Source organism: Cynocephalus volans, chromosome 12, assembly GCF_027409185.1.
Source record: "Cynocephalus volans isolate mCynVol1 chromosome 12, mCynVol1.pri, whole genome shotgun sequence".
Classification (NCBI taxonomy): domain Eukaryota; kingdom Metazoa; phylum Chordata; class Mammalia; order Dermoptera; family Cynocephalidae; genus Cynocephalus; species Cynocephalus volans.
The window spans coordinates 8,923,898-8,949,385 of NC_084471.1; the positions used below are offsets into that span (position 1 = coordinate 8,923,898).

The 25,488-nt window shown below is 42.5% G+C and overlaps 1 protein-coding gene across 2 annotated transcripts in view; it reads right to left on the bottom strand.

Annotated features, from left to right (window-relative positions):
- The window catches only part of SREBF2 (sterol regulatory element binding transcription factor 2), a 56,239-nt gene that overhangs the window by 21,728 nt on the left and 9,023 nt on the right, over positions 1–25,488 (bottom strand). For both annotated transcript variants that reach the window (XM_063075016.1, XM_063075015.1), the window contains exons 2-9: positions 9,337–9,777; positions 8,127–8,308; positions 7,132–7,278; positions 5,139–5,360; positions 3,795–3,909; positions 3,467–3,648; positions 1,662–1,851; positions 953–1,134 (exon numbers count right to left, since the gene is read on the bottom strand). In XM_063075016.1, coding sequence (XP_062931086.1) covers positions 953–1,134; positions 1,662–1,851; positions 3,467–3,648; positions 3,795–3,909; positions 5,139–5,360; positions 7,132–7,278; positions 8,127–8,308; positions 9,337–9,777 — 1,661 coding nt within the window. The remainder of the gene's footprint in view (positions 1–952; positions 1,135–1,661; positions 1,852–3,466; positions 3,649–3,794; positions 3,910–5,138; positions 5,361–7,131; positions 7,279–8,126; positions 8,309–9,336; positions 9,778–25,488) is intronic.

The following is a 25,488-nucleotide window of genomic DNA, read 5'->3' on the forward strand; positions in this document are numbered from 1 at the left end:
AACCTATCCTTCATACAGCCATCTGAATGACATTTATAAGACACAAACCTGAACCTTCCTCAAGACAAACATCTTGGGATGCTATTCTCTGGGGACAGACCTCCCCAAATCACACCTATATTCTAGGACCAATGGCCTTGGCCATGGCTGACAGATCCAGGCTGGCCAGTGAGATTCTCGACCACCAGCACTGCAGCTTGCAGAGGACCAGAGAAGAGGCTCATGGTTTACTGCTGTCGAGGAGTGTTCTGGTTCTTGTTCCTCCTGAGACGTGGATGTTTAACTCCTCCTTCAATGCTGTGAGTTGCCACAGAATCTTTTCCATAAACTCCTTTTTGCTGATTTCAAATGAGATCTTTCAGCTAATTTTACTGCTTGAAAACCTTGATTCTCCAGAAAAATGGGAATAAAGCCCCAAATCAGTTACTAATTAAAGCCCTCTCCAACTTGAACCTAGCCACACTACCAACTTTCACCCTCATCTCTCTCTCTGACACACCCACAGAACTTGCCAGTTTCTAAATAGCATGTCTAGTGCTCGCTTTTGCAGCACATATACTAAAATTCTAAATAGCCTGTGTATTCGTGACATTCTGATGGCTTGGAAGGTCCTTCTGCCATGCCTGCCCTTCCTTCCAGCCCTTGATAGCCCTGCTTAAGCCCTGAATCCCCTCAGTCAGAACTCATCTCTTCTGTCCCAAACTCCCACAGCATTTTATTCTTCCTCTGTCATACCACAGAGGATAGATCATCTCATCTCCATGGAATTATCTACACACAGGTGCCCTCTCTTCTGTTGCCCTGTGATTCTTCAGGAACAGGATCTCTTCCTCCTCTCAGTCACTGCAAGCATGTACCACAGGACTTTATCCAAATTAGGGATTCAACACATGTTGCTGAGTTATTGGCCAAGCTTGGGGGAGGAAGGGGAAAAGCAGATAGCAGAACTCACCCTGGCAAGGTCCAGGTCTGCCTGCTTCCGGTGCCTCCAGAAAGTGACTGAAGACCGCGAGTGTGGCCGGATCACTGGCTCCCCGTGGACCAGCAGCTTCACAAAGACACTCAGGACAATCACACCATTTACCAGCCATAAGAGAAGAGTTGGCATCATCCAGTCAAACCAACCCCCAGAACCTAAAGAGGAACATCTCAGCTGAGCCCGTCAGGAAGGGCCTCATTGAGCAGCCATGTACCTGACTCCTCCCAGCAGGGTGACATAAATGACACTTCTATCCTGTTTTCAGAAAAAAGGGGCAGATAATTCTATAGCCTAAATAGGAATCCTATAGCCCTTGTCCCTAAGGAGCTGAGTGCCACAAAAATCTTTGTTAGCCAAAAAGGGTTAGGACACTGATTTCATAAGTCAGGTAAAAAAAAAACAACACATCCTCCTCCAAATAGGTTCCATACCCTTACTCCCCCGCTCCCACTTCAGGATAGTTATAGCAGTGCAGCTTTCTGATTTATTTTGCTCTTTGACTTAACTTGAGCTTGGCTTGTTCTAAAATGCGAATTATGCCAGTCCCAATGAGAAGCAAGCAGGTAAGGACCCTCTAACAAAAGCCTTTTGGGACCTAGTAGAAAAGAAGCAGTTTGTACAAAGGATCCTTCTGCCACAGCAGTCCACCCATCCCAGATGGCACAAGGGGCCCTCCACCTACCTGACTCAAATGACAGTACACTGCGGCCAGAGCCTGAGTATGAGTGCTGGTCAGAGTTGGCCCCTCCCCATTGCAGCAGGGAAGTCAGGGGGTTAAAGGAGAGACACAGGAAGGTGAGGACACACAGCAGAATTCGAGAGCGGTCCACCATGCCCAGCGCTACAGGAGGAGAGTCCGGTTCATCTTTGACCTTCAAAATAGGGCCTCAAGGTTGGAATGAATACTATGTGGGTTTTTATAGCATTTTAATTTTATATATCGGAAAACAGATTGTGAGGTTTAAATTCAAGACCATTAAGTCAGACAGGAATGGGAGCTAAGAAACCCACAATTCACAAACTGCTGCTAAAACACTGGAGCATTCTCCTTCCTGTTAAATGAGAAAAGTACATGTTCCAAAGAACAAAGGTAGAAGACATTTTTTTCTTTAGAGCTCTATCACAAAAGATAGCACACACTGTATGATTCTGTTTCTGTATAATTCCAGAACAGGCAAAATGAATCTAAACTGACAGGAAGTTGATAGATCTGTAGTTGTCTGAGCCTGGAGAGGGGTATGTGACCTACCTATAAAGGTGTATGAAGGAGCTTTTTGGTATGATGAAAATGTTTTACATCTTGATTGCAATAATAATTACATAGATGTGTACATTTGTTAAAATTCCTGGTACTACACATTTAAAACAGGTGTATTTTATTGCATTTAAATTATACCTCTATACTTTACCAACTATAAAGTTGATTAAAGACCATACTTTAATGTGGATCTATCTAAAGAAGTCTGCCTGTTCTGAAACTGCAACATCGACCCCCTCCGTCCACCACTTTACAGAGGGAGAACTGGAGACAGAAGCCTCACCAGTCCAGGGAGCCCACAGGGAGGGAGGGAGGAAGTCTGGAGCTGAATCTCCCTGAGCTCACATGTGTACATACCAAATCACTCCTTTTCAATATTTTAAAACCATTTGAAATGATGACTCAGAAGACTAGCTAATTCAATTTATATGTCAGGCGGCTTGTTGTTACCAAACAGAATCACATTTATAAAATATTTCAAAAACAGAGCTTCCTTTGTAAAATTAAGTACTGTATATGATATAATAAACAGCCTAATCAAAAAAACAAACAAACAAAAAATGCTAGAAGGGGACTTTATGCTCTTGGAGTCAGAAACTGCCATTGTCAAAATGTAGTACAGAACCTAGTGGTCTCCACGGGTTTCCAGGAAGATCATTAGGCTCAGAGCCTGTTTTAACTAATTCTATTAAACTACAATTGTCAGGGGTTTTCTTTGACAATTAAAGGCCCTTGGTTGGAATGTTACCTTAGATTGCAAACTGTAATCATTTCCAGAAAGAGGACCCAGAGACTGCCTTGTCCTAAACCAACCGATCAGACTCACGAAGTGGTCTTGCAAGGCCCATTATAGGGAGAGGGAACAAGGTGCCTCCAGCAACTCCCAGTGCCTGCCTGACAGTGCTATGTGTTACCGTTCTGGATTTGGCACTCAGTCCTCTCTGACGGGGCCTTTCATCAGCAAGGACCAGTTAAAACCGAAGGACTGTTCCTCAAGCCACTCCCCCACCCCCCACCCCCACCACCACCCCCCCACCCCGCCCCAACTCCAGAGTCAGTTTTCTCTTTATTCCCCAGGACCTGGTTAATTTCACAGGATTTGTTTCTCTCCAGCCTGGGCCTGCTAAGCATCTGGCCTGGCCCCTGGTCTGTGCGCCCCCCCACCCCGACTATTTTCTTAGGAAACATGAGAGAGATTCCAGGAGTCAGGGGATCTCAAAAGCTTATACCTTTGCATCATCCAACAGAGGGCTTCCAGGCTCATAGTCGATGGAGTAGGGGGAGAAGCCAGCCTGGGACCCTGAGTCAGAGGCTGGGGGGGACATCAGAAGGACATTCTGTTTAAAGTCATCAATCTTCAGGTCCACCTCATTGTCCACCAGACTGCCTAGGTCAATGCCCTTCAAGAGCTCTGAAAAGAAAAACCCAACAGGTAAATGATCTGTTTTTACAGAGCCCCACCTGGGCTGGGGCTGGGCCTTATACACGTCTATGGGCCCTCCATAGTGCCTAGCACAGGGCTTCTTGTACAACCCTTTTCTCAAGGACCACACTTACTGTTTTTCTGATTTGCCAGCTTCAGCACCATGTTCTCCTGGCGCAATTTGTGATTAACCTGCTGCAAGTATTTGATGTAATCAATGGCCTTCCTCAGAACGCCAGACTTGTGCATCTGGGAAGGAAGATGAGTGCAGACACAGTGAAATTAGTGCAGGCTGCAGAGTGAAGGAAGAAGAGCCCGACAGCTTGCGGGCTGAGAGCATGGCTCTAGGATGGGAGGTGTTAGGTTTATTAGCTGTGCTACCCACGGACAGGTTACTCCATATTTCTGAACCTCACTATTCTCCTTAACATGGGGATAATGATAGTATGTGGACCATGGGCTTGTAGTCAGGGCTATATGAGATAATAATACGAGTAAAGAGTTTAGCCCCAAGCCTGACACATAGTTGACACTCAATAAATAAATATTAGCTATTATTCCTACTTCTTATAATAATCCAAGCACCAAAATAAACTTTAAGGCAAATAACAAACAAAAAACCAGAGCATTGTTGGACAGTTATCTTAAGGCATATACTTTTATTTAAGATATATATCCTTTCAGATTTGTAGGCTACAAGGAAAATAATAAAATTTTCTTTCAAAATAGGGGTAAACAGATAATAGGTAAAAAAATCTTAGGGCCAGCCTGTGGCTTACTCAGGAGAGTGTGTGCTGATAACACCAAGGGCATAGGTTTGGATCCTATATAGGGAAGGCCGGTTCGCTCACTGGCTGAGCGTGGTGCTGACAACACCAAGCCAAGGTTTGAGATCCCCTTACCGATCATCTTCAAAAAAAAAAAAAAAAAATCTTCGACTTGCCAGGAAACATATTCACTGAAACACCAGAAATATTTGGAAAATCAATTTCTTCTATTTGTTAATGGTCAAAGACCCAATCTCCATTTTTTTTTTCCTCTTTCCTAGAAGGTAAAAATATTTCTAGGCACCCCTGAACACAGCTAAAAATATGCCAGCAATGACATCAGCTGACTCCAAAGTGCACATACTCTTGTATCTGGCCACTGGTGAGTGGCAGGTATCTTTCTCTGCCTCTGAGTGGCAGGTATCTTTCTCTGCCTCTGATGCTGGGGTCCAAATCACTGCAGAGCACATCAAAGAAATTAAAAGTCCCGGTGTGCCACTGCCTTACCAACCCTCACCAGTCCCCTTACATTGGTTAATATTTTATCAACTTGATAAACACCAAGATGCTTTCACAAGACAGAAAGGACCTCTAACTCATTCTTACAATCACTCAGCTTGAGCTTAGCCTGGGACTTCCCTAAACTCCAGCTGCAAAGAGAGGTTAAAGGGAGATGGTGGAGCATGAAACCCCACTTTGCTTGGCACTCACCTTGGCATCAGTCCCCATGACCAAGTCCTTCAACTCAATGATTTTGTCATTGATGGAGGAGCGATATCGCTTCTCAATGATATTGTGTGTCGTCCGTCTTTCTCCTTCCTTGGGGGGCTCGAGCTGCTTGACTCCTCCAGGTACCTGCTTAATGGGCACTTTCTCTTGCCCCATCATCACGGGCATTGTGGTCAGAATGGTCCCATTGCTGCCCACCAGGGTCTGGAACAGGCACAGGTACAGGGGTAGAATTATCTCTTCGTTAGTGTGTGTAAAGCAACCTCACAACACAAATTTGCTCACCCCTGGCTTTTTGGCATCACCTGGCAACGTTTCACACTGTCTGAGACCCTTCCTGGGTTAATTAAATCAGCCCCAAAAAGCCACAGGAGCCACCGTAGCTCAGTAACTACCTCCCTTTCAGAAACACTTTCAATAAATTATACCACAAGAAAATTAATATGGTTAAATATGTTTTAACCTTTGATCTAGGGGTGCCAGAAACAAGTCATATGATTTCTGCTTTGCTGTAAAACTGTTAACTATCTCTGAACCTGTATACAGTGAACCACACGAACTGGCATCAGAGAAAACTTTCCCCTGGCATATGACACATTTTCCCTCTCAAATGACAATTAAGTAAATTACTACACTTCTTTATATAATCTGGCCATCAAAGAGCTCAAGGGCAGAATTGATATTCTCAATCAGAGCCATTTTATGAAGTTAATAGGCCAACCATAGAGGTCTCCCCTGCTTTTATTTATCTCTGCTTTCCCCTCTTTTTGTTTCTACTTTTTTTTTTTTGGCAGCTGGCCAGCATGGAAATCGAAACCTTCACTTTAATGTTACAAGGCCACACTATTATCAACTGAGCTAACTGGCCAGCCCTACTCTTACTAATTTTAATTTTATTCTCTTTAATAAATAGCCTCAATATCCAAATGGCTAACAAACAAATAAAAAGGCTTAACTTCACTAGTCATCAAGAAATAATTCACACACAATAAACCCCACAGATCTTAAGTTTACAGCTTGATGTATTTTCACATATGTATACGATGTGAGTAACCACCCAGACCAAGATATAGACCATTTGTATACCCTTAGAAAGTTCCCTCATGCCCCTCCCAGTCAACACTCACCCCCTTCTCCCCCTTGTAATCACTGCTCTGACTTCTATTATATAGCTTAATTTTGCCTCTTTCTGAACTTAATATGAATGGGATTGGTATGAACTCTTTTGTAATAGGCTTCTTTTGCTTAACATACTATTTTTTCCCCCAAAATATCCTAAAGAAACCTGGAACAATGTAATATTTTTGAGGTTCAGCAATTTTTATATTTTACATATCAACAGCTCTTTTTCTTATTTCTGGGCATAGTTTTATTGTACGAATATATCATAACTCGTTGACCTATTTTTTTGTGGATGGACATTGGGTTGTTTCTGGTTCTTGGCTTTTATGAATAAAGCTAGTGTTTCTACATTTTTTTTTTATACAAGATGACCAGTAAGGGAATCAACACCCTTGACTTGGTGTTGTCAGCACCACACTCTCCCAAGTGAGCCACGGGCTGGCCCCGTGTTTTTACATTTTAATCACCTTTTACTCTACCAGACTTTCTTGTCACAGGATGCTAAAAGTGGCTGACACTGTACAACTAAGAGATGGAGTGCCTTCCATGGCCTTCCGCTTGGAGCCCCTCTCTGCCTGGTGGCCCTAGGGTCCTTCAGAAGCCAAACCTCCATCAGAGGCTCCTCTGCTGTTCTCTTCTACCCACTTTTAAACCTCAGTACTCCAATGTAATGCACATTGGCAGTACTTCTTCAAGGGGGAAAAAAAAACTAAAAGAGGGGTGATATTCAGAATTTGACTGACACATTCTACAGAGCTTCCAATACCTACTCAGGGTGCAGAGACTTTAACATCTCTGAGACCTAACACCTCCAAGAAAGAAGGAGCAGGGCAGGGGAGAAGGTAGCTCTTACTGGTACTTGAAGGGCGGCTGTCTGGATAGGGGTGGTGAGGGCCGTGAGAGCTGGGTTCTGGACTGCAGCCATGACAGGGCTGCCTTCTGTCTTTAGTGTGGTCAAAACAAGAGAATCCGTCTTGATGATCTGAGGTTGGACCAGGACCTGGATAGAGAAGGAAGAAAAGAGAAGGGAAGGTAGCATCATTTTTCTATTTTACATTCATTTCTCACTGCAAAGACAACATAATTTTCATGAAGCTGAGAATAAAAAAATACCAGGAAATCTTCTAGAAGCCATTTCAAAAGCTGGCTATATTGTACTGCCTGAATACTGGGTTGAGGAGGAGAAAGACGGAATAGCTAAAGAGGGTTCTGGGTTTTAAGGGTGAAAGGCTGAAAGGCTTCACAGAAGGTAGTGCCGGTGTCCTAGCAGGAGCAGAGCAGGGATAGTGTGGTAGACAGCGGAGGGGAGAGAGGTCTGATGTTGGACAGACTTAAGAAAGCCAGGAACATGGCTGAGAAGCAAAAGAGATAAAATTTGTTTTTTTTTAAGATAAATTACTTTGTTAGAAAAAAAAAATACAGTCCATTATGATATATAACATAAAAACATTTTTTTCTGTTTATAAAATACACGCTCTCCCACCAAAAGTAATACACACTCAGCATCCACTGCTGAAAATATGAAAAACAGAAAATTATAAAAAAGAAAATCATCTGAGAAATATGAATTTGGTGCATTTCTTTCTGTTTAATACCCATTATACAAATGAGTTAATATACCAGCCTTACTGAGTATATGTGATTGCCAGTGCATATCTACAGATGCAGTCTCAGTCAGTCTCTATGTTCTGCTCACTGGCACATGTGGAGCCCAGGCACTCCGACCACCCCACAAGCTGCTCTGTGTACACTCTGGCTGGTCCTTCTTAGTACGTAGACCACATCTTCAACCAAGAACTAGTCGACAGCCCCAACCAGTACTTCCCTCAATACCTTCCAGCCACCTACCGGAACCTGCTGCACCTGGGGTGCAGCAACCGTCTGCACTGTGGCTGGGGCAAGGGTCTGCAACGTGCCATTGGCTGCTTGTGTCAGCACCCGTTGGGCCTGTACCGTCTGCACCTGCTGCTGGATGGTGACTGGCTGTACCTGGGAAGATGTCACCAGGCTTTGGACTTGAGGCTGAAGGACTTGGGAGAAAGAGAAAAAAGTCACATGGATGAGAAATGCATTCTGCCACTGTAGCTGCAGCAAGAACTTGAGGATGGAGTATCACATAATAATTTTAACTCCCCACATGCTGTGGAAGATGTGCACAGCCATTTACAAGCTGGTTTAGATAATAAGAACATTCCATGAGAGCTGCATCAATTTCTGAGGGAATGAGTACAAACTGCTTTATTACTCTGGGTGCTGGAGTAGAGGTAAGGGAAACTAACTGGCAAATGACTGCACCCACCAAGGGAGTTAACAGATGTTGAGAATCAACAACTCCGTGAGGCCTCACTTTCTCCCATCATTTCTGGATGGGAAGTGTACTTTGGGATGACTATCTGAGCTTTTTCCCTTCACACCCCACCCGCCAACAAATTCTTGAACCCTACTGAAGAACTATCAGATTCTTTGAAGTTCAGAGCAATAGTAACCCCACCCGAGGCTCCCCACAGAGCCAGAGGGAAATTTCATGAAAAGTCACTGGGACATCCCACATCACAGAAAGAACAAGACACCTTCAGTTATTCATTCACTCAACACATATTGAGGGCCCACTATGAGGCCTGTGACTCGGAGATGGAGCACCTATATTAAAAGCTGCCATATTCATCTCTGTTGCAAATGCTCAGGAGATGTTTGCTGAAAGAATGGCTCTCAACCTGTGGGTGCTGAGATCTGGCTGTTGCTTAGGCCAAGTTTCAAGCCTAATTTTATTCAAGCCTCCACCTCTAGTTACCAGGACAGCCCTGGTCTACGGTGCTTGTTGATTTTTTAATCAAGTATCCTTAAAGCAGGTACAATAGATATTAGGGTATTTGAAGAAGCAGAAATGTGAAATGTTCCTGCACCAGTTCTTATTGCCAGTTACCAGACACTCATTCAGACAGGAGCATATTGATTTATCTGTCATCCCCAAAGAGGATAGAACTATATATTATGTCTGCAAACTAGCACATAAACTTTGGAACCAACCCATCACTACCATATCAGATTTCTGAATCACCTTGAAAGCTGGTAGCTGCATTCTGGTATATTACAGGCTGCTGGATGATCCTCGTCTGTGGAGCGGTGCTGAATGTTGGGGTGATCATTACTGTCTGTTGCTGCAGCTGAGGTTGAGGTTGAGGCTGGGGTTGGGGGCGGGGCTGAAGAACAGGAGTTGCCCTAGGTGGGGTGGGAACTGTGGTGGGAGGGACCTTGACCTGCAGGGCTGGAGCCTGGGGGGAGGCAGCCGATGGAGAGAAGGTAGGTAACTGGACCTGGCTGAATGACCGTTGCATCGAGGTATCCACAGCTCTGCCACCACTGCTCCTGCCATTGCTGCTGCCACTGCTGCCACTACCACCACTGCCACTACCACCACTGCCAGGGAAGGAGCTACACAGCTGCTCTGAAAACAAGTCAGAGAACTCCCCCACTTGATTGCTGACAAACTGCAGCATTTCTGTGAACAAAGGAAAAGAAGTAATTTTATTGCCATCCAAAATATTAACTTCAAAATTGCTTAAGAAACTGAGGCATGAAAATCCAATGGCTTTCCTAAGACTGTGGCAGAAATGGGTCAGGAAACCTTTATCTCCCTCTCATGTGGGGATCATTTGGGCCATGATGGCTGATGAAGGGTCCCAGACAACAGGACAGGAGTTTGTCTGTTTGATAATCTTTCCTCTCCATGTCCCCACCTCCAGGCCCTTACTACACACTTTCCCGATAGTTTTTATCAGTCCTAATAGGAGCTACCTCTGTACTAGGTGACTGTTGTTTTGTGGAGAGTATTGCAGGTTCCCATTTATAGTTGGAGACAATGAGACAGGAAGTGAGTAATCACTGTGTTAGGGGTTTGGAGCACAGCAGCCTTGGGCTGTATGGCCACCTCCCATCTCAGCACTTCTCACCATGGCACAGGAGATGTGGGTCCAGCTGAAGCCATGCCATATCTTAACTCTAACCCCTTTCCTCCTCACCACAGCTGAGCTCTGAGACTTCTCTCCAAGCTGGGCATAGCTCTAGGCACTGTTGGTGCCCTCAGGAACACTCAGGGACAATGAAATTGATGGCCCCCAAGTAATAGATCTTTAGGGATAGAAAGAATGGAAAGATCATATATGAAATCCAGAACAGGGAAATAACATAACCAAGGTCACACAGCTTGTCAGGGTATAGCCAGGATTACAACAAGTTCTCTGCCTCCCAGCTTTGTGTTCTTCTACTGTACCAGAGCACACTGTCAGGAGGTCAAGGCCTGGACCTGCCCTGGATTTTGCGCTTTACGGAGCCCACTCTAGCCCTCCTTTGGCTGTGCCCCTTCCTTCTGGCAAGGAGTCTATGGGGCCAAAAGATGTGTCCACCTGGAGACCGTGCTCTTCTTTCTAGATCATGTTCCAAGTATCTGGAACCCCTAAATACCCAGTCCTGTTTCCAGGGCCTCTTCCCTGCACCATCCTACCAAAGGGGCTTACTACAACCCGATTTAATACATGACTAACAACTCATCTCTCTTGACTCCTTCCTCTTCATAAGTTTCAACTTTGTCCCAAATATTTTCACCTCTACAATTCTCTATGCTGTCCACAAACCTTCCCCTTTCCTCTCTCCAATACATTCCCAAGAAGCTACTGCTTACTCTTCAATTGTGTCCCTCCTCTCCAAAGCCTCAAGGCCACAGGATGCCTCTGATTTGGATGCCAAAACAACAAAAAACCACCACCTCCATCCATTCTGTGATTGCTTGCGCGCGCGCGTGTGCGTGTGCGTGTGCGTGTGTGTGTGTGTGTATGCTCATGCACACAGGAGGGGGTCTGGGGTATGAAGAGTTGTATGTCAGGCAAGCAGAAAACTACTGAGGGTTTCTAGTGTGGCTTCCATATTGGATAACTGGAGCTTAACATTTTAATTTCAGCACCTTAAGTCTTCGGTTAGTTCAACCTGCTGGGCTAAATACTTGCTCACCAAACTAAATTTCTACAGAATGATAAAGTTTACCAACACCTTGGCACTGCTCTGCCCTCACTCAACCTGTTGTGTGTGGGAGGGAGAAACGGGCAGATTGCCACAGATATTGCAACTCATACCAATCAATTCCAACTCCTTATACATGATTAAACTAAGAAATGTCCTCAAACTCAGCACAAAATCTGAACAAAACACAATTTAGTGTTGACGCATTCCAAGTAAAGCACAAGATTATAAAAAGCTAGGGGCTGCCCAGGTAGCTCAGCTGGTCAGAGTGTAGCTTTATAACACCAAAGTCACAGATTCAGATCACCATACCAGCCAGCTGTCAAAAAAAAAAAAAAAAGAAAAAAGAAAAGATTATAAAAAGCTTTAAGAAAATGATTAAGAGAAACCTAATAATTGTTGAGCCTTCCAGGATTCTCATAAAATCCCACCTCTCTGGGAAATCCACACACAGGCCTGCTTTTTGGCCAGAGGAACATCACTTACTGGCTGACTGTGCTCATCTGCGGAAAGCTAAGGACTGGCTGACTGTGCTCATCTGCGGAAAGCTAAGGACTGGCTGACTGTGCTCATCTGCGGAAAGCTAAGGACTGGCTGACTGTGCTCATCTGCGGAAAGCTAAGGACTGGCTGACTGTGCTCATCTGAGGAAAGCTAAGGACTGGCTGACTGTGCTCATCTGCGGAAAGCTAAGGACTGGCTGACTGTGCTCATCTGCGGAAAGCTAAGGACTGGCTGACTGTGCTCATCTGAGGAAAGCTAAGGACTGGCTCTGACTGTGCTCATCTGAGGAAAGCTAAGGACTGGGGCTGACTGTGCTCATCTGCGGAAAGCTAAGGACTGGCTGACTGTGCTCATCTGAGGAAAGCTAAGGACTGGCTGACTGTGCTCATCTGCGGAAAGCTAAGGACTGGCTGACTGTGCTCATCTGCGGAAAGCTAAGGACTGGCTGACTGTGCTCATCTGCGGAAAGCTAAGGACTGGCTGACTGTGTTCATCTGCGGAAAGCTAAGGGTAGCCTGGCAGAAAGGCACAGGCTTTGGTTCTGGGTGGGCCTGGGTGTGTGTCTCAGGAAGCCCGCCTAACCAGCTGTGCGAACGTAGGCAAGTTACTTCTCTCTGCACCTCAGTTTCCTCACAAGACTGCCATGAAAAAACATAGTTGGCCTCTTTGCTCTGAGGATTAATAAGATAATTTATGCAAAGTGCTTGCTGAGGGGCAGACCCTTGTGAAGGTCCCGATTAGTGGTACTTCTCGAGCACCCACTACACAAGCACTTGGGTCCGCTTATCTCATCTTGCCGAGTGCTCTCAAAACCCTTTTGAGAGGGAGACGGGCTGGTGTGGTAAGGTAACCTGAAAAGGCCACAAAACTTAGTTCACAAAGCAGGTTAAGAGTGTGTAGGCAGATGGAATGTGACTGCTTAAATGAAAAAAAAAAAAAAAATCCCTTTCAACCCACATACAAAATGCTCCAGTAGAGCCATCTCCAGTCAGGCAGCTGGGCGCTGGGCTAAGTGGTGCAAAGGGGCCTGTTAAGACAAGCATTTGCAGGAAAAGAGCAATGTGAAGAGGCTCTCAGAGCTCCTGCTTCAGCAGGGTGCACAAGGTCTTTCTGGGCCCCATCTGGCCCACAGTGCCAGAAAAGAGGAGGCCTGGAGAACCCAGGCACATCTGTACTCTATAACTCCAACATGTACCCGGTGAGAGCATCCTAATGTCTCCTCGCTGTTCTGTGCTCTGATCATTTGTGTTCTGCGATTAAACAGGCTTTCGTTTCCACAGAGAGCCATGAAATCCAGAAAAGGGAGCCCTGGGAGAAGGCACAGGTTTTATGGAGCTTTGAAAATGAAGTTCCAATTCTTGCTGCAGCTCACAGAACTCAGGGCCAGAGACATGCCTCCCCAGGCTGGGCCAGCATACCCAAGCTCACCTTGCTCCCCCACCAAGCCACACTCCTGTTTTTTAGCTGCTTCTTAAAAGTGGGACTAAGTTGCTTAGTAAAGTAGGTGGGGTCCCGAGAAACTATATCTGGGTTCTGGTCTCTTTAAAAGCAAGTAACCAAAATTAGAGGCTCTGGTAATCATCCCTGAATTGCAAGTAGCCCCATGCCTCATCCAAAGAGATTCCTAGTTCATATGCATTTTATGGAGCTTGTGACCTGGAAGTAACATGAATCACTGCACTTTGCTCAGCTCAGCCTTATGGCATCTACCTGAGAGTGAGGTAACCTGAACTCTGCAATTGATTCTGGTCAGGAATAAAGAATCTGAAGCCCCCAAATGGGGTAACGACGTGTCCAAACTGCACAGTCAATAATCCTTTAGTAGGTATTTGTTACCTAGCCCTGCTGGGAGAACTGGTTTACAAAGGTCATTTATTCTTTTTTTTTTTTTTGGCAGCTGGCTGGTATGGGGATCTGAACCCTTGACCTTGGTGTTATAAAACCACACTCTAACCGAGTTAACTGGCCAGCCTCATTTATTCTTATATTTTGTATTTATTATGCACCTTGTGTTAGACAATGTCTTTAAATATTTTTTTTTTTTTTTTTTTTGTCATTTTTTCATGACCGGCACTCAGCCAGTGAGTGCACCGGTCATTCCTATATAGGATCCGAACCCACGGCGGGAGCGTCGCCGCGCTCCCAGCGCAGCACTCTACCGAGTGCGCCACAGGCTCGGCCCTTTAAATATTTTTTTTTTAATCATAAAAGTAATATATTCACTACAGAAAAATTTGGAAAATAGTTAAATGAAAAAAAAAAAAACCTCCAGTAATTCCACTGCCCTGAGATATCCATCAACAATGTGTCCTCCCAGACTTCTTCCTGAACAAGGAATGCTTGCACAAACAAGCATGCACATGTGTGCATGCAAATGGTTTTACAAAAATGAGATTAGTTTGTACCCTGCTCCCTCTGCTTAATAAAACATGAAGAGAATTCAATGTGAACAGTTATGGATATAACATCATCCTTTTTAAGAGTCCCACAGTACTGTATTGTATTATATGTATTGTATTGGTGCACTAGGATTTGTTTAACCACTTAAAGATGATGGATGGTTGCTTTCAATTTTTCAGCATTGCTAACAACTCTTACAAAAATCTTTTCCTACTTATCTGATTATTTTCTTAGAAGGAACTTCTAGAAATTAGATGGCTAGTTCAAAAGACAGGTATATGTACTTTGGAAAGGTTTTAACAATCTGTGTTCCCGACAGCGTTTCCCCACATCTATTTCTGTCAATCTGATAGTAGAGAAAACTGACATGGAATTATTTTGTGTTACATGACTAAGTACTAAATGAGGCTGAATGTCTTTTTTTTCTCTTTAATACCAATGTTATATTTCTTTGCAAGTCGCTTGTTCTCGATCTTTGTCCATTTTTCATATCAATAAAAAGATACACTATGGATATTTGCTCTTTTTTATATGTTTACAAATATTTCCCCCACTTTGTCATTTTTTTTGTTTGTTCAGGAAAAAAGAATGACATAATGATTAAGAGTCATTATGTCCTAGCCTTGTAACCTGGGACAAGTTTCATCTGGCTGAGCTGCAGTTTTCTCATCTGTAAAACGTGGCTTACCAATTAAAGCTAACTCATGGGGTTGTTGAGAGATAATTCATGTAGAATCTATGGCACAGTGCCTGGCACTTAGTATTAGCTAGCACGTGTTATGCATAGTATTTTTTGGACAGTTCTGCTTTAACATTTATTTCAGAAATAAAATTTGTCCCAGTGCATCAAATATATCAGGGAACAATTTGAGGATAACACGAACTTTGTGTTTGCATGTGCATGACAGAAACACTAGAAAATGCAGAAAACCATACCCAGTTGAAATGAACCACATAGAAATGCACAAAATGCACACACACACCTTGAAGATCTACCAGCTTTATCAGGTCACTGCATCTGTTATGAACCACACCCATTCAAATTTGTGTCACAACTTTCCATTGGACTTCAGACAGCCCTCCTTGCACCACTTCACAACTCATAAGCTGTAACCTAAAGATGCCCACTTCCACAAGCAAACCTCAGGTCTTTTTCAAGTCAAAATACCTTACTTACTTATTTATTTAGCCAGCACGGGGATCTAAACCCTTGATCTTTCTGTTACAACAACACACTAACCAACTGAGCTAGCCTAGCCGGCCAGCCCCCAAAGTACCTTATTTATTATGGTATTTATATACAGTATTTCTTAGCCACTTACCTGTAAAACTGTGATACTGTTTTATTAGATTCCTATCTTTTTAAAAAAATATGACTTTTTCTTTTTTTCCTCTTTCCTGTCACCTATGAAATTTTTAAGTATTGTGATCCTAACCCTGTGTTTTTTACCGCACGATTTTGCATAGCACAATGATATTTAGGAATGCACATGCTGTGTTATAGCAGAACTGACCATATACAAATTTTAATATTGTATAGTGAAATTACTTGGCTTTTGTTATACTTAAAAAATCCCTCATCCCCAAGAGTATAGGGATAGTCACCTAAACTTTCTTCATTTATTTTTTGTTCATTTTATCATTCACATTAGAGCTGTCCAACAAGCACAAGAACATAGAAATAAGCGTGGTATGTGGTGTGTGTAGGCCACTGGGAATGAGATGGACCACAACCAGTGGCAGAGAGGGAGCTAAATGCAAAATTGAATTTCCAACAAGTATCCTGCTTGAGCAAATAGAACTTGTTCCCACTGATGATCTCCCCTTCTAGGATGTTTTTTCTAATAATTACAAAAAGAAAAAGAAAATTGTGAAGGTTAACTCTAGATGTCGACTTGGTTAGATGAAGGAATGCTCAGAAACCTGGTAAAGCAATCTTTTCAGGTGTGTCCATGAGGGTGTTTCCAGCAGAGATTAGTATGAGAGTCTGGGTGGACTGGGTGGGAAAGACCCACCCTCAGTGTGGGTGGGAACCATCCAATCCACTGGGGTCCAGAGAGAACAAAAGACAGAGGAAAGAGATGAAGCTCTCTCTTGATCCGCTGGAGCTGGGATACACTCTTCTCTCCTGTCCATGTACATCAGAGCTTAAGATTCTTCACCTTTTGGGTTCCAGAACTTACACCAAGGACACCATCAGCTTCCCTGGTTCTGAGGCCTTTGGACTTGGACTGAGCCATGCTACCGGCATCCAGTTTATAGACGGCCTATCGTGGGACTTTTCTTCATGGCCACGTGAGCTAATTCCCCCAATAAATCCCTCTCATATAATTATAACATATCCTATTGATTCTGTCTCTCTGAAAAACCCTGACTAATACAAAAATGTAGACCAGTATCAAACCTGAGAGTCAATCATGAAAGAACTTTTCACTTCTCCACCAATCTGCTTTTTGTGATCACCACTGCTTTCTCCAGGACCTGAAACATCAGTTATCCCCATTCAAGTCATCCACAGGAACAGTTAGGGAGTTGGGCTCTGTGAACCACACACTTCAACTAGAAGCCCTAAAGTGCAAGCAATAATATAGGAGACATAGGAACAGTTCTAACAGGCAAATTGCCTTCTAAAATTACTCCACTCAAACATCAGGGGGCACATTCATTTATGTGAATGTGAATGATAAAATGAACAAAAAATAAATGAAAAAAGTTTAGGTGACTATCCCTATACTCTTAGGGATGAGGGATTTTTTAAATATAACACAAAAACCAAGTAATTTCACTATACAATATTAAAATTTGTATATGGTCAGTTCTGCTATAACACAGCATGTAAGAAGCTCAGAACACAGGGACAGCATTGTGTACTTTGAGGGGATTCTGGGTCACCTTCCTGGGAAAAGGGAGTCTGGAGGAGGTGCTGAAAAACACAGGGCAGCAAAACTAGTGACTCAACCATCCTACATTTTAAGCAAAGAATGAGTGAACTCTTTCTACTGCTAAAGAAACCACAAAAGAAAATTGGGTGGGGAGGTGCAGGCTCTCAAATGCTCGTGTTTTGTAACATACACAAATATGTCATATATTCCTTTGTATACACAAAATATTACATAATAAAATAAAACAGTCAAATATTAAGAGAAGAAGAAAGCACAAAGGGAACCCAAAAGAATTTTCAGATGGTATTCTGGTTTGCTCTCTTTCTGGCTCTCTCCCCACTTCCTCAGGCAGCCCCAGAGAAACCCAGCTCTGTGGTGGGGAGAGAAGTGGAGGAAGATAAGGGAGAGAAGTCCAGGCTTCCCTGGCCTACTACAGCAGGGGACCAGGAGAAAGATCTTCAGCACGACCTTGAACTGCTCTTTCTTCTTTCCTCTACCCTAAGTTCACTCTCAATTTCTGTCAGGTCTCCTTCCATGGTATCACAGATGGATCTCTTCACTCCACTTCCATACCCTGCCTTGACTTCAACTGCAGCCTCTTACCCCGTGATAACCATCTTCTTTGAGTGTCTTGTTGGTCCAACAGCCTTTTAAACAAAAGCTGCAAAGTTTCCTACCAATTGCTCCCTCCTAGTCCAAGAGTTTCACTTCCCATTTACTTTTTAGTTCATCAACCACGCTTGAAAAAATACCCACTTCCCTTTTTATACATGTGTTTGTGAGGAAGGGGCAATCTTTCTCTGAATGTGATTGCCATGCCTTGCCTTTCTGCTTGTGACCACCCTCTTTCTTTCTCCAAACTCTGAATTTCACAATCCTACTTCAAAAAACTACTTACAATTATTTTTACCAAGGACTCTTTTCATCTCATATCCAGCCATCTTTTAGCTGTTGAACCCAAATGTGATTTACTTTGTAAAGAAAAATTATCTAAAACTTGGAAATAAGGAAAAAAAAGAAATCGTCTCCTTTAAAGTTATACTAGAGCATTATCTAATCTGCCTGCCTAAAGGTCATCTGATGGCTCTATGGAAACATAACCTTGTTTGACTTTCTATTTACTACTGATTAGTAGTGCCCACATTCCATAAAGTTAGATGTTAACTTGCAAAAAGTTGGTAAGTTGCAAATGATTTGTCTGGCAGAAAAAACCTCCAAGGTTTTGGTTTTATTGCCTTGTAGTACATTAGCCAGTTCTGCGTCCAAATTTGCAATCTTATCCAAATGCAGGAATCTGAATTCTTTTTTCTGCTATGTAAATAGTTTCTTGCAGTCTCCTTTGGTCCAGCTTTGTCATCCTGCTAGTTTGCTCACTGATAATGAATTTTTGATATGTTCTCATGATATCAGTATGAGTATGTTTTTAACTCTTTAAAAATTTTACTTTTCCACATTATATACAGTAAATTATACTTTAAAATGCTTTTTTAAAAAATGTCTTGTGCTATACAAGTATATGGACAAAATCTTCCACTCCCCTGTACCTCTCCAAGCACCATGCACCCTGGTTAAAACAAACAAACAAAAACTGGCACTGATTCACTGAAAAGCTCTCAAAAGCAACTTTCATGCAACCTATAAAAATGGTGATCATGCTTTCTGAAGTGGAAACTGGACGGGTCACATCGCCTCATAATGGAAGATATTTTTAAAAATTAGATTATCTTGGAAAATCTGGATAGATTTATGCAATTTCTGCAAAGTTTCCACTTTGGGGGAAGGAGGTATGTAAATACAAAAGGATTTCAATGAGTTGAGTGCCCACTGTGTACCAGCCCACAAAGATGATAAATCAATCTCTGACCTCAAGAAGTTAGTGAAAATGTCACAATACAGTCTGGAGATTGTCACAGCAGATATGTATATCTATAAGACACCAAGGAGGACACAGGGAACATGACAAAATCACAGACTCCAGCATGTTGAGCAGGTTCTTGAGCTGGAATTGAAGGCTGACAGGGAAGCAAGGTGAATTCTAGGCTAGGGAAACTATGAACCAAGGCAGGAAGGCATGGAACTACATGGTGGGCTGCTGAAGAGAATGGATAAGTGGCAGGGCACCAGGCTGAGTGGGTAGTCCGGGGCCAAAGCACAAAGTGTCCTGCAGCTCACGGTAGTAAACTTGGCCATTTTCCTCATTAAAAACAAAGGAAAACCCACAACAAATTGTCCAACTATGCTCTAGGAACGTGAGCTCCTCCAGCTTAGCAGCTGCTCATTCTGGTTTATACAAGGGAGTCTGCTCCCCTGCCCAGAGTCCCATAACATCATGAACTAATTAAGAATCATTCTCAGCAAAATCTTACAGCTAGATTCTGACTTGAAAGGAGAATATCAGAATAGGTGAAACAAAAACTCAGATAATTTTGTTTTCTGAAAATTGGCTAAAAGAAAGTTCTGGTTATGAACATGGCTCTAAAAAATGACCAAAACTAGGAAAAGGTCACCTCCCTAGGGACTGTATAAAGAAAAGGTGATAAGGAATCATATTTAAGGAGAAAAATAGGGTATCAAAAAGCTAAACCAATGCTTGCTTTGCAAAGCCAAACTGAATGGGGATTTCACACTTAACTTCAAAGAAAGCCTAGTTAGCTTAGTTGGTTAGAGTGTGCTGGCGATAACACCAAAGTCCAGGGTTCAATCCCTGTACCAGCCAACTGCCAAATAAATAAATAAATTCAAAGATAACTGGCTGAGAACCCAGTAATGTAATCGCTGCACTATCTGTAGAAAATTAATTTCCCTGAGACTCAGTTTCCCTACTTGTAAATATGGGAATATTCCAAACTCTGATGGATACATTATTAATATATAGCAATATGTCAAGCACATAATAAAATGTATTGGATTCTTTCATATTTTTTAAATATAAATTTGAGAAGGGAAAATCTCCATGTTAGTTCCAATTTAACCCTTGAATAAAAGACAGTGGTCACACTATTGATATTTAAAAGCAAAATCAGTTCAGTGACAAAGCTAATAAACTTATTTACTGATTAGAAATAATTTTTATATTTTATTTAAATGTGTATTAGGTGATTATAACTGACATTAAATTCATTCATATTGATTCTATGTGGACAACATAGTAATAGCTACCACTGATACATACTTAGTACTTTACATCAACTCTGAGACCAGTATTATTATTTTACTTTACAATCAAGGAAACTAAGTTTCAAAGAAATTCAAAAACTTGCCCAAGCACCCCACATAAGCTACAAAGTGGCTGAGCTGAGATTTGAATTTAGATTTATATTTAGGTTTGTCTGGATCGCTTCTCTACCCATACTTTTTTACCCCTACAAAAACAAACACTTCTTGGATTTCACATTTATACTCATCACAACGTAGGAGAAAGATTTCAGACCCAGAGAGACAATAAAAGGAGAATTTGAGGACGTGTGTGGAGGGGCACTTAGGTAATCCATCTCATTACTTTCAATATTAATTTTAATGCTAATGGAACATGATCAATCTCAAGATAAACAAGTATGTAACTGACTCAACAAGGGGAAATGGGAAATAGACATTTTTGCCTGGCTGTTTGTATTATGTAAGTATGCCTTCCTACCCAAATTATTAAATTATTCTCCAAATGAGAACTTCGGTCCTGACAAGATGCTCTTTTCTAGAAATTTCTCTCTTTTTAAATAAAGAACAAATCAATAAAGACACATCACCCTCTAAGACATGCATTTAACAAACTTTAACTGAGATCCTATTATGTGCCAGATACAAAAATAAATGCCTTCAAGAGGTACATGTTCCGGTAGAGGAACCGTGAGTAAACATCTGCCAGGGCCAGATGTGATGTGTTAGGATAAAAAGAGATACACAGTACAAGAGGATACTGTTGGAATATGTTGCTTAAAAAGCTGCTGCTACTGTTTTCTGGTTTTTTTTTTTAAACTTATACTTGTGTGGGTGTTTATTTATATAAAAAACTTAAACATGATTTGTTTACTGGAAAATAACTTCATTAGCTCTGTCACTCTGTTGTTTTTGCTTTTAATACCTTGCTAGGCACTTTTGCACATATTTCATTATACAATCTTTAAAATCACCCTGTGAGGTAGCTGCCTCAAGCACTCTTTTAAATGAGTTAATATGTGTAAAACACTTAGGATAATGCCTGGCACTTAAGTACCTGAAAAAACAGCGTTGGTGGAAGAAAACAAGTCCAACTCAGAAAAAAAAAGCGGGGTGGGGGGCGGTTGTTGCACATGGTCTAAGGCAAGTGGGTGAGCAAGCGCAGAGGGAGGAACTTCTTTCTCCCTCTGCCAAGTCCTGTGCTCTTTTCACAAACACCCTGCTTCAGAAGTCACCCAACCACCACACTGAAGTGCTTCCTCTCAGGAGTCCTCACTGCAGCTGCCTCGCCTTACAGTGGCTGGGCTCTAGAATGCTGCAGTCAACCGCTAAGTCCCCACCTATGCCGAAGCTCCACCCTCTGCTCCAGCCAGGCTCCAATCTTTCCTTACCTATCACTAGATTAGATGCATCAGATTCTTGGCACCCCATATTTGAATGGCTATCCATCTTATTTCATTTATTATCTTGAAATGCTTGCTCTTAGAAAAAGGTCAACATTAGACTCTGGGAACAACAATCAAAAAGAAAAACCCTGAGCCAATTAGTAGTAATAATAAAAATAATACAGTAATTATTAACATTTACTGAGCTCTTCCTATTAAAGTGTTTAATATAATTGCAACTATATTAAACACTTTACAAAGATTTCTTCATTAAATATTCACCACACTTGGAGGTACATGTCATTATCATCTCCACTTTAAAGATAAGGAAAATGAAGCACAGAGAGTTTAAATAGCTTGTCCACTGTCTCACAGTCAGCAGCTGGTAGGACTTAAAGTCAAGCTCTTAGCCACCAAAAGCAGATGCTTTGGTTCTATCATTGTATGGATATCACCAAACAGAGCCTGGCACTGGGCAGGTGCTCAATAAGTGCTTCATTCATGAATGAGTAGAGTGAATATCACAAGTTCAGGAAGGGAAAAATGTGTCATCCCAGTTCTTTCCTATATTTCCCAGTTCTTCATCTGGTCCCTGCCCTGGCATCATACTGTTCTCTCTTTCACTCTCTTGAAACCGGAGACTAAAAGTTGGGCAAGATGTAGAGTGAGACTCCAAAGAACCAATCCTGCATGATCCTGTTCTGCAAGACAAAGACTTCACATTTCACGATGACAGGTGACCCCACTGCCAACAAAGTAGCCACAAGCCACTTCACTTGAACTGTACTCCTCCTGGAGGCAGAGTTTATGAAGGAGACCTCAACCTTTTTCAGTTCTTAAACCATTCAGGCAAAAATAAGACACCCCTTCCCCCAAAAAATAAGAAAAAAAAAAAAAGACCCCAACAACCCACCATCCTACCCTTCCATTCATTACCATACTCCCAAATCTCCCTAAGACTAAAAAGAAAAATAATTTTTGCAAAGCAGGTTATTAAATCCTGCTACAAACATCCACTCAGCACTTGTATATGCTGTGTATTATGTGCTGAGAGCTGGAGGATCCTAAACGCCTTGCATGAGAATCAGCACAGAGCAAGGATTGAACAGTATTGGTTTTCTTCCCACCTCCCAATCTCACAGAGAAGAGAGGAACCCAACCAACTTGTAAACTATGATGAGAGAACAGACAAGTGCCTCACAGGGGCTGTCAGAGAGTAGAGAAAGGACTGATCCAAATTGGCAGGCAGTGAAAGTTGAGCCTACAAGGATGAAAAGGGTTTTATGAGTTACAGAGAGGGAAGGGTATTCCAGGCAAAGGAAACAGTTTAAGCAAAACCACAGCACCAGGAAATGTCCTGCAAGTTGTTGAAGTAGAGAGAGCATGGAGCAAAGTATAGAGATGCAGCTGCCTATAGTTAAACTGTGAAAAGTTTTAATGCCACCATATATATTTGGCTCTTATTTCGGAGGCTAGGAGAGACACAGAAAATGTAATGGACTTTTGCCACTTTCGTTTCACTTGTCCATCATTAGACCCGACCCTCCCATTAGCACCTGATCTTCCTTTGGGATTCCCTACTGGACAGTCCTGGTGGGAGGTAAGGCTTCCTGCCAGTCAGCTCTGATTAATGTACGCTCTCACCAGGAGCATGACTCTTAAGGAAATGACCCAGGAACGCAAGGACAATATACAGATCATCAACGTGGAGGGGTCCTAACCAGGTTGCTCCTCAGCTCGTGCTCAGATGTGCTCTGCTGCTGCTGAGCCTCCCTTGGTTCTGGCCAATTTCCAAATCTGGCTCTCCAGCTTTTCTGGTGAATCTGTGTATCACCCTCGTAATAAAATCCTCTTCTGTTCAAGCTAGTCAGAGGCAGTTTCTGCAGCTTATCGCCAAGAATCCTGACCGATACAGAACACACTGAAGCAAGGAGGCACCTGATCAGAGCTGTGTTTGAAGAAGATAACAAACACCACAGTTATCAACAGTGTAGTACGCTAATCACCCAAACATCCAAGCACCAGCACTGGTTCAGTCCTTCAAAATGGCTGTTCACTCGGCCTGGAACACAGCTCCTCTCTTCTTCCATCCTTTATCCTTAAGATCTCAGCTTACAAAGTACCTCTCTGAGAAGCCTTCTCTAGTAAGTGACCCTGCTGGATGACCACATCCCAGACCTTCCAGATTCAGATCTTTGGGAGTGTACCTTGGGGGTTAATGGGCACATTCAAGTTTGAGAACTTCTGTCCTATACCGTACTCTGGCCACATTGAATCAGGTGTTCCTGGAACATGACAAATTATTCCCAACTTTGGCCCAATTATATCTAAATGAACACCCTGCCCCTTCCTTTACCTTCTAAAATTCTGTTTACTCATCTTTCACAACTCAGCTAAAATGCCAAAGTCCCTTTTGATGATTTTCCTAATTCCCTTCCTCAGTGCTCCAAAAATTTGTGGTCTGTTCCTCTGTTATGGGCCCTATTGAATTTTTCCTTGTTTTATGACTGGATGTTTAGATGTCACCTCCCTGAAAGTAGGGACTGTTTCATTCATCTCTAATATCCCAAAAAGTCTAGAACTGTGGTGTGAATATAGTGGATAACTCATTTATGCTGAAATGGACTGAAGCAATGATTTTTTAAAAAATGTTTAAAACTTAGGGCTGGCCCGTAGCTCACTTGGGAGAATGTGGTGCTGATAACACCAAGGCCACAGGTTCGGATCCCTACATAGGGATGGCTGGTTAGCTCACTTGGGAGAGCGTGGTGCTGACAACACCAAGTCAAGGATTAAGATCCCCTTACTGGTTATCTTAAAAAAAAAAAAAAAAAATTTTTTTTAAAAACTTCTGTCCAGAGAAGGGGCTCGTAGACAGACAGGATTTCTGAGTCAGGGCATCTCTCACCTCATTCCCACAGGGCAGGAAAAAGTACGGGATCCCATGCCAGAATCATGTTCAACTTTACTTCATCAGCATGAGAAATCTTGGGCAAATCATTTTCTCTCTTTGTCTTAGTGCCTTCGTCTCTGCCGATGGGTAAAGGGCATAAAAATCAAGCATCTCACAGCACTGTTAGCAAGATGAAAGTATCAGGAGTACTTCTGAAAAGCACAGACCTCATAGGAATGTTAGCACGTATTTCCCCTTGCATCTGTGGGATGCTGAGGGCCTAAGCTGGGAGGACACAACAGTTTAACAAGGCAGTTCCACATCAGGTTTAGCAGGAATTTCATCACTGTTCCAAACCAGACCCTGAACTCAACAGACCTGTTTCACCAGGCCAGATGGAGGAGAAACATTGTAAGACATTTAGACATATATTCATTAGTAATTTCCAAGGCCTGAGAGATGCAGAAAGAGTTCTGTCTTCGTTTGCAAGTCCTTCAATGGTTTAGGATTAGTTTCTAAACAGAGGCTCCCCAGGGAGCTTACCTTAAGGCTCAGGCTCTGGGATTCTGTTACTCTTTAAAAAATTCCATTATGTCAATAAAGTTTAACCCTTGAGTTGTGTGGTCCAGAAATGGAACACTTTACACCCTACTTCTGTGACTGCTCCTCTGTGTCCTGCCTACCACACTTACAAAAACCCTTTCAAAAGGATAAAATAAACATTCTCAAATTGTGTTCTAAAAAAAGGTCCCTAGGTCCTACAAGTCACTGTGCAAACTGAAGTTCATTCGGTTCCCCATTCATTCTCAGATAAAGCCACTCCTCCAAGTCTCCCTAAGACTAAAAAGAAAAATAATATAATAATACTCCTAAAAATATATAATAATAATAATAATATAATAATACTAAAAAAAGATAATATGACCCCTTCCTTTTATGTGCTTCAGCTCACTTAATTCTTGCAGCACCTATAATGTAGAT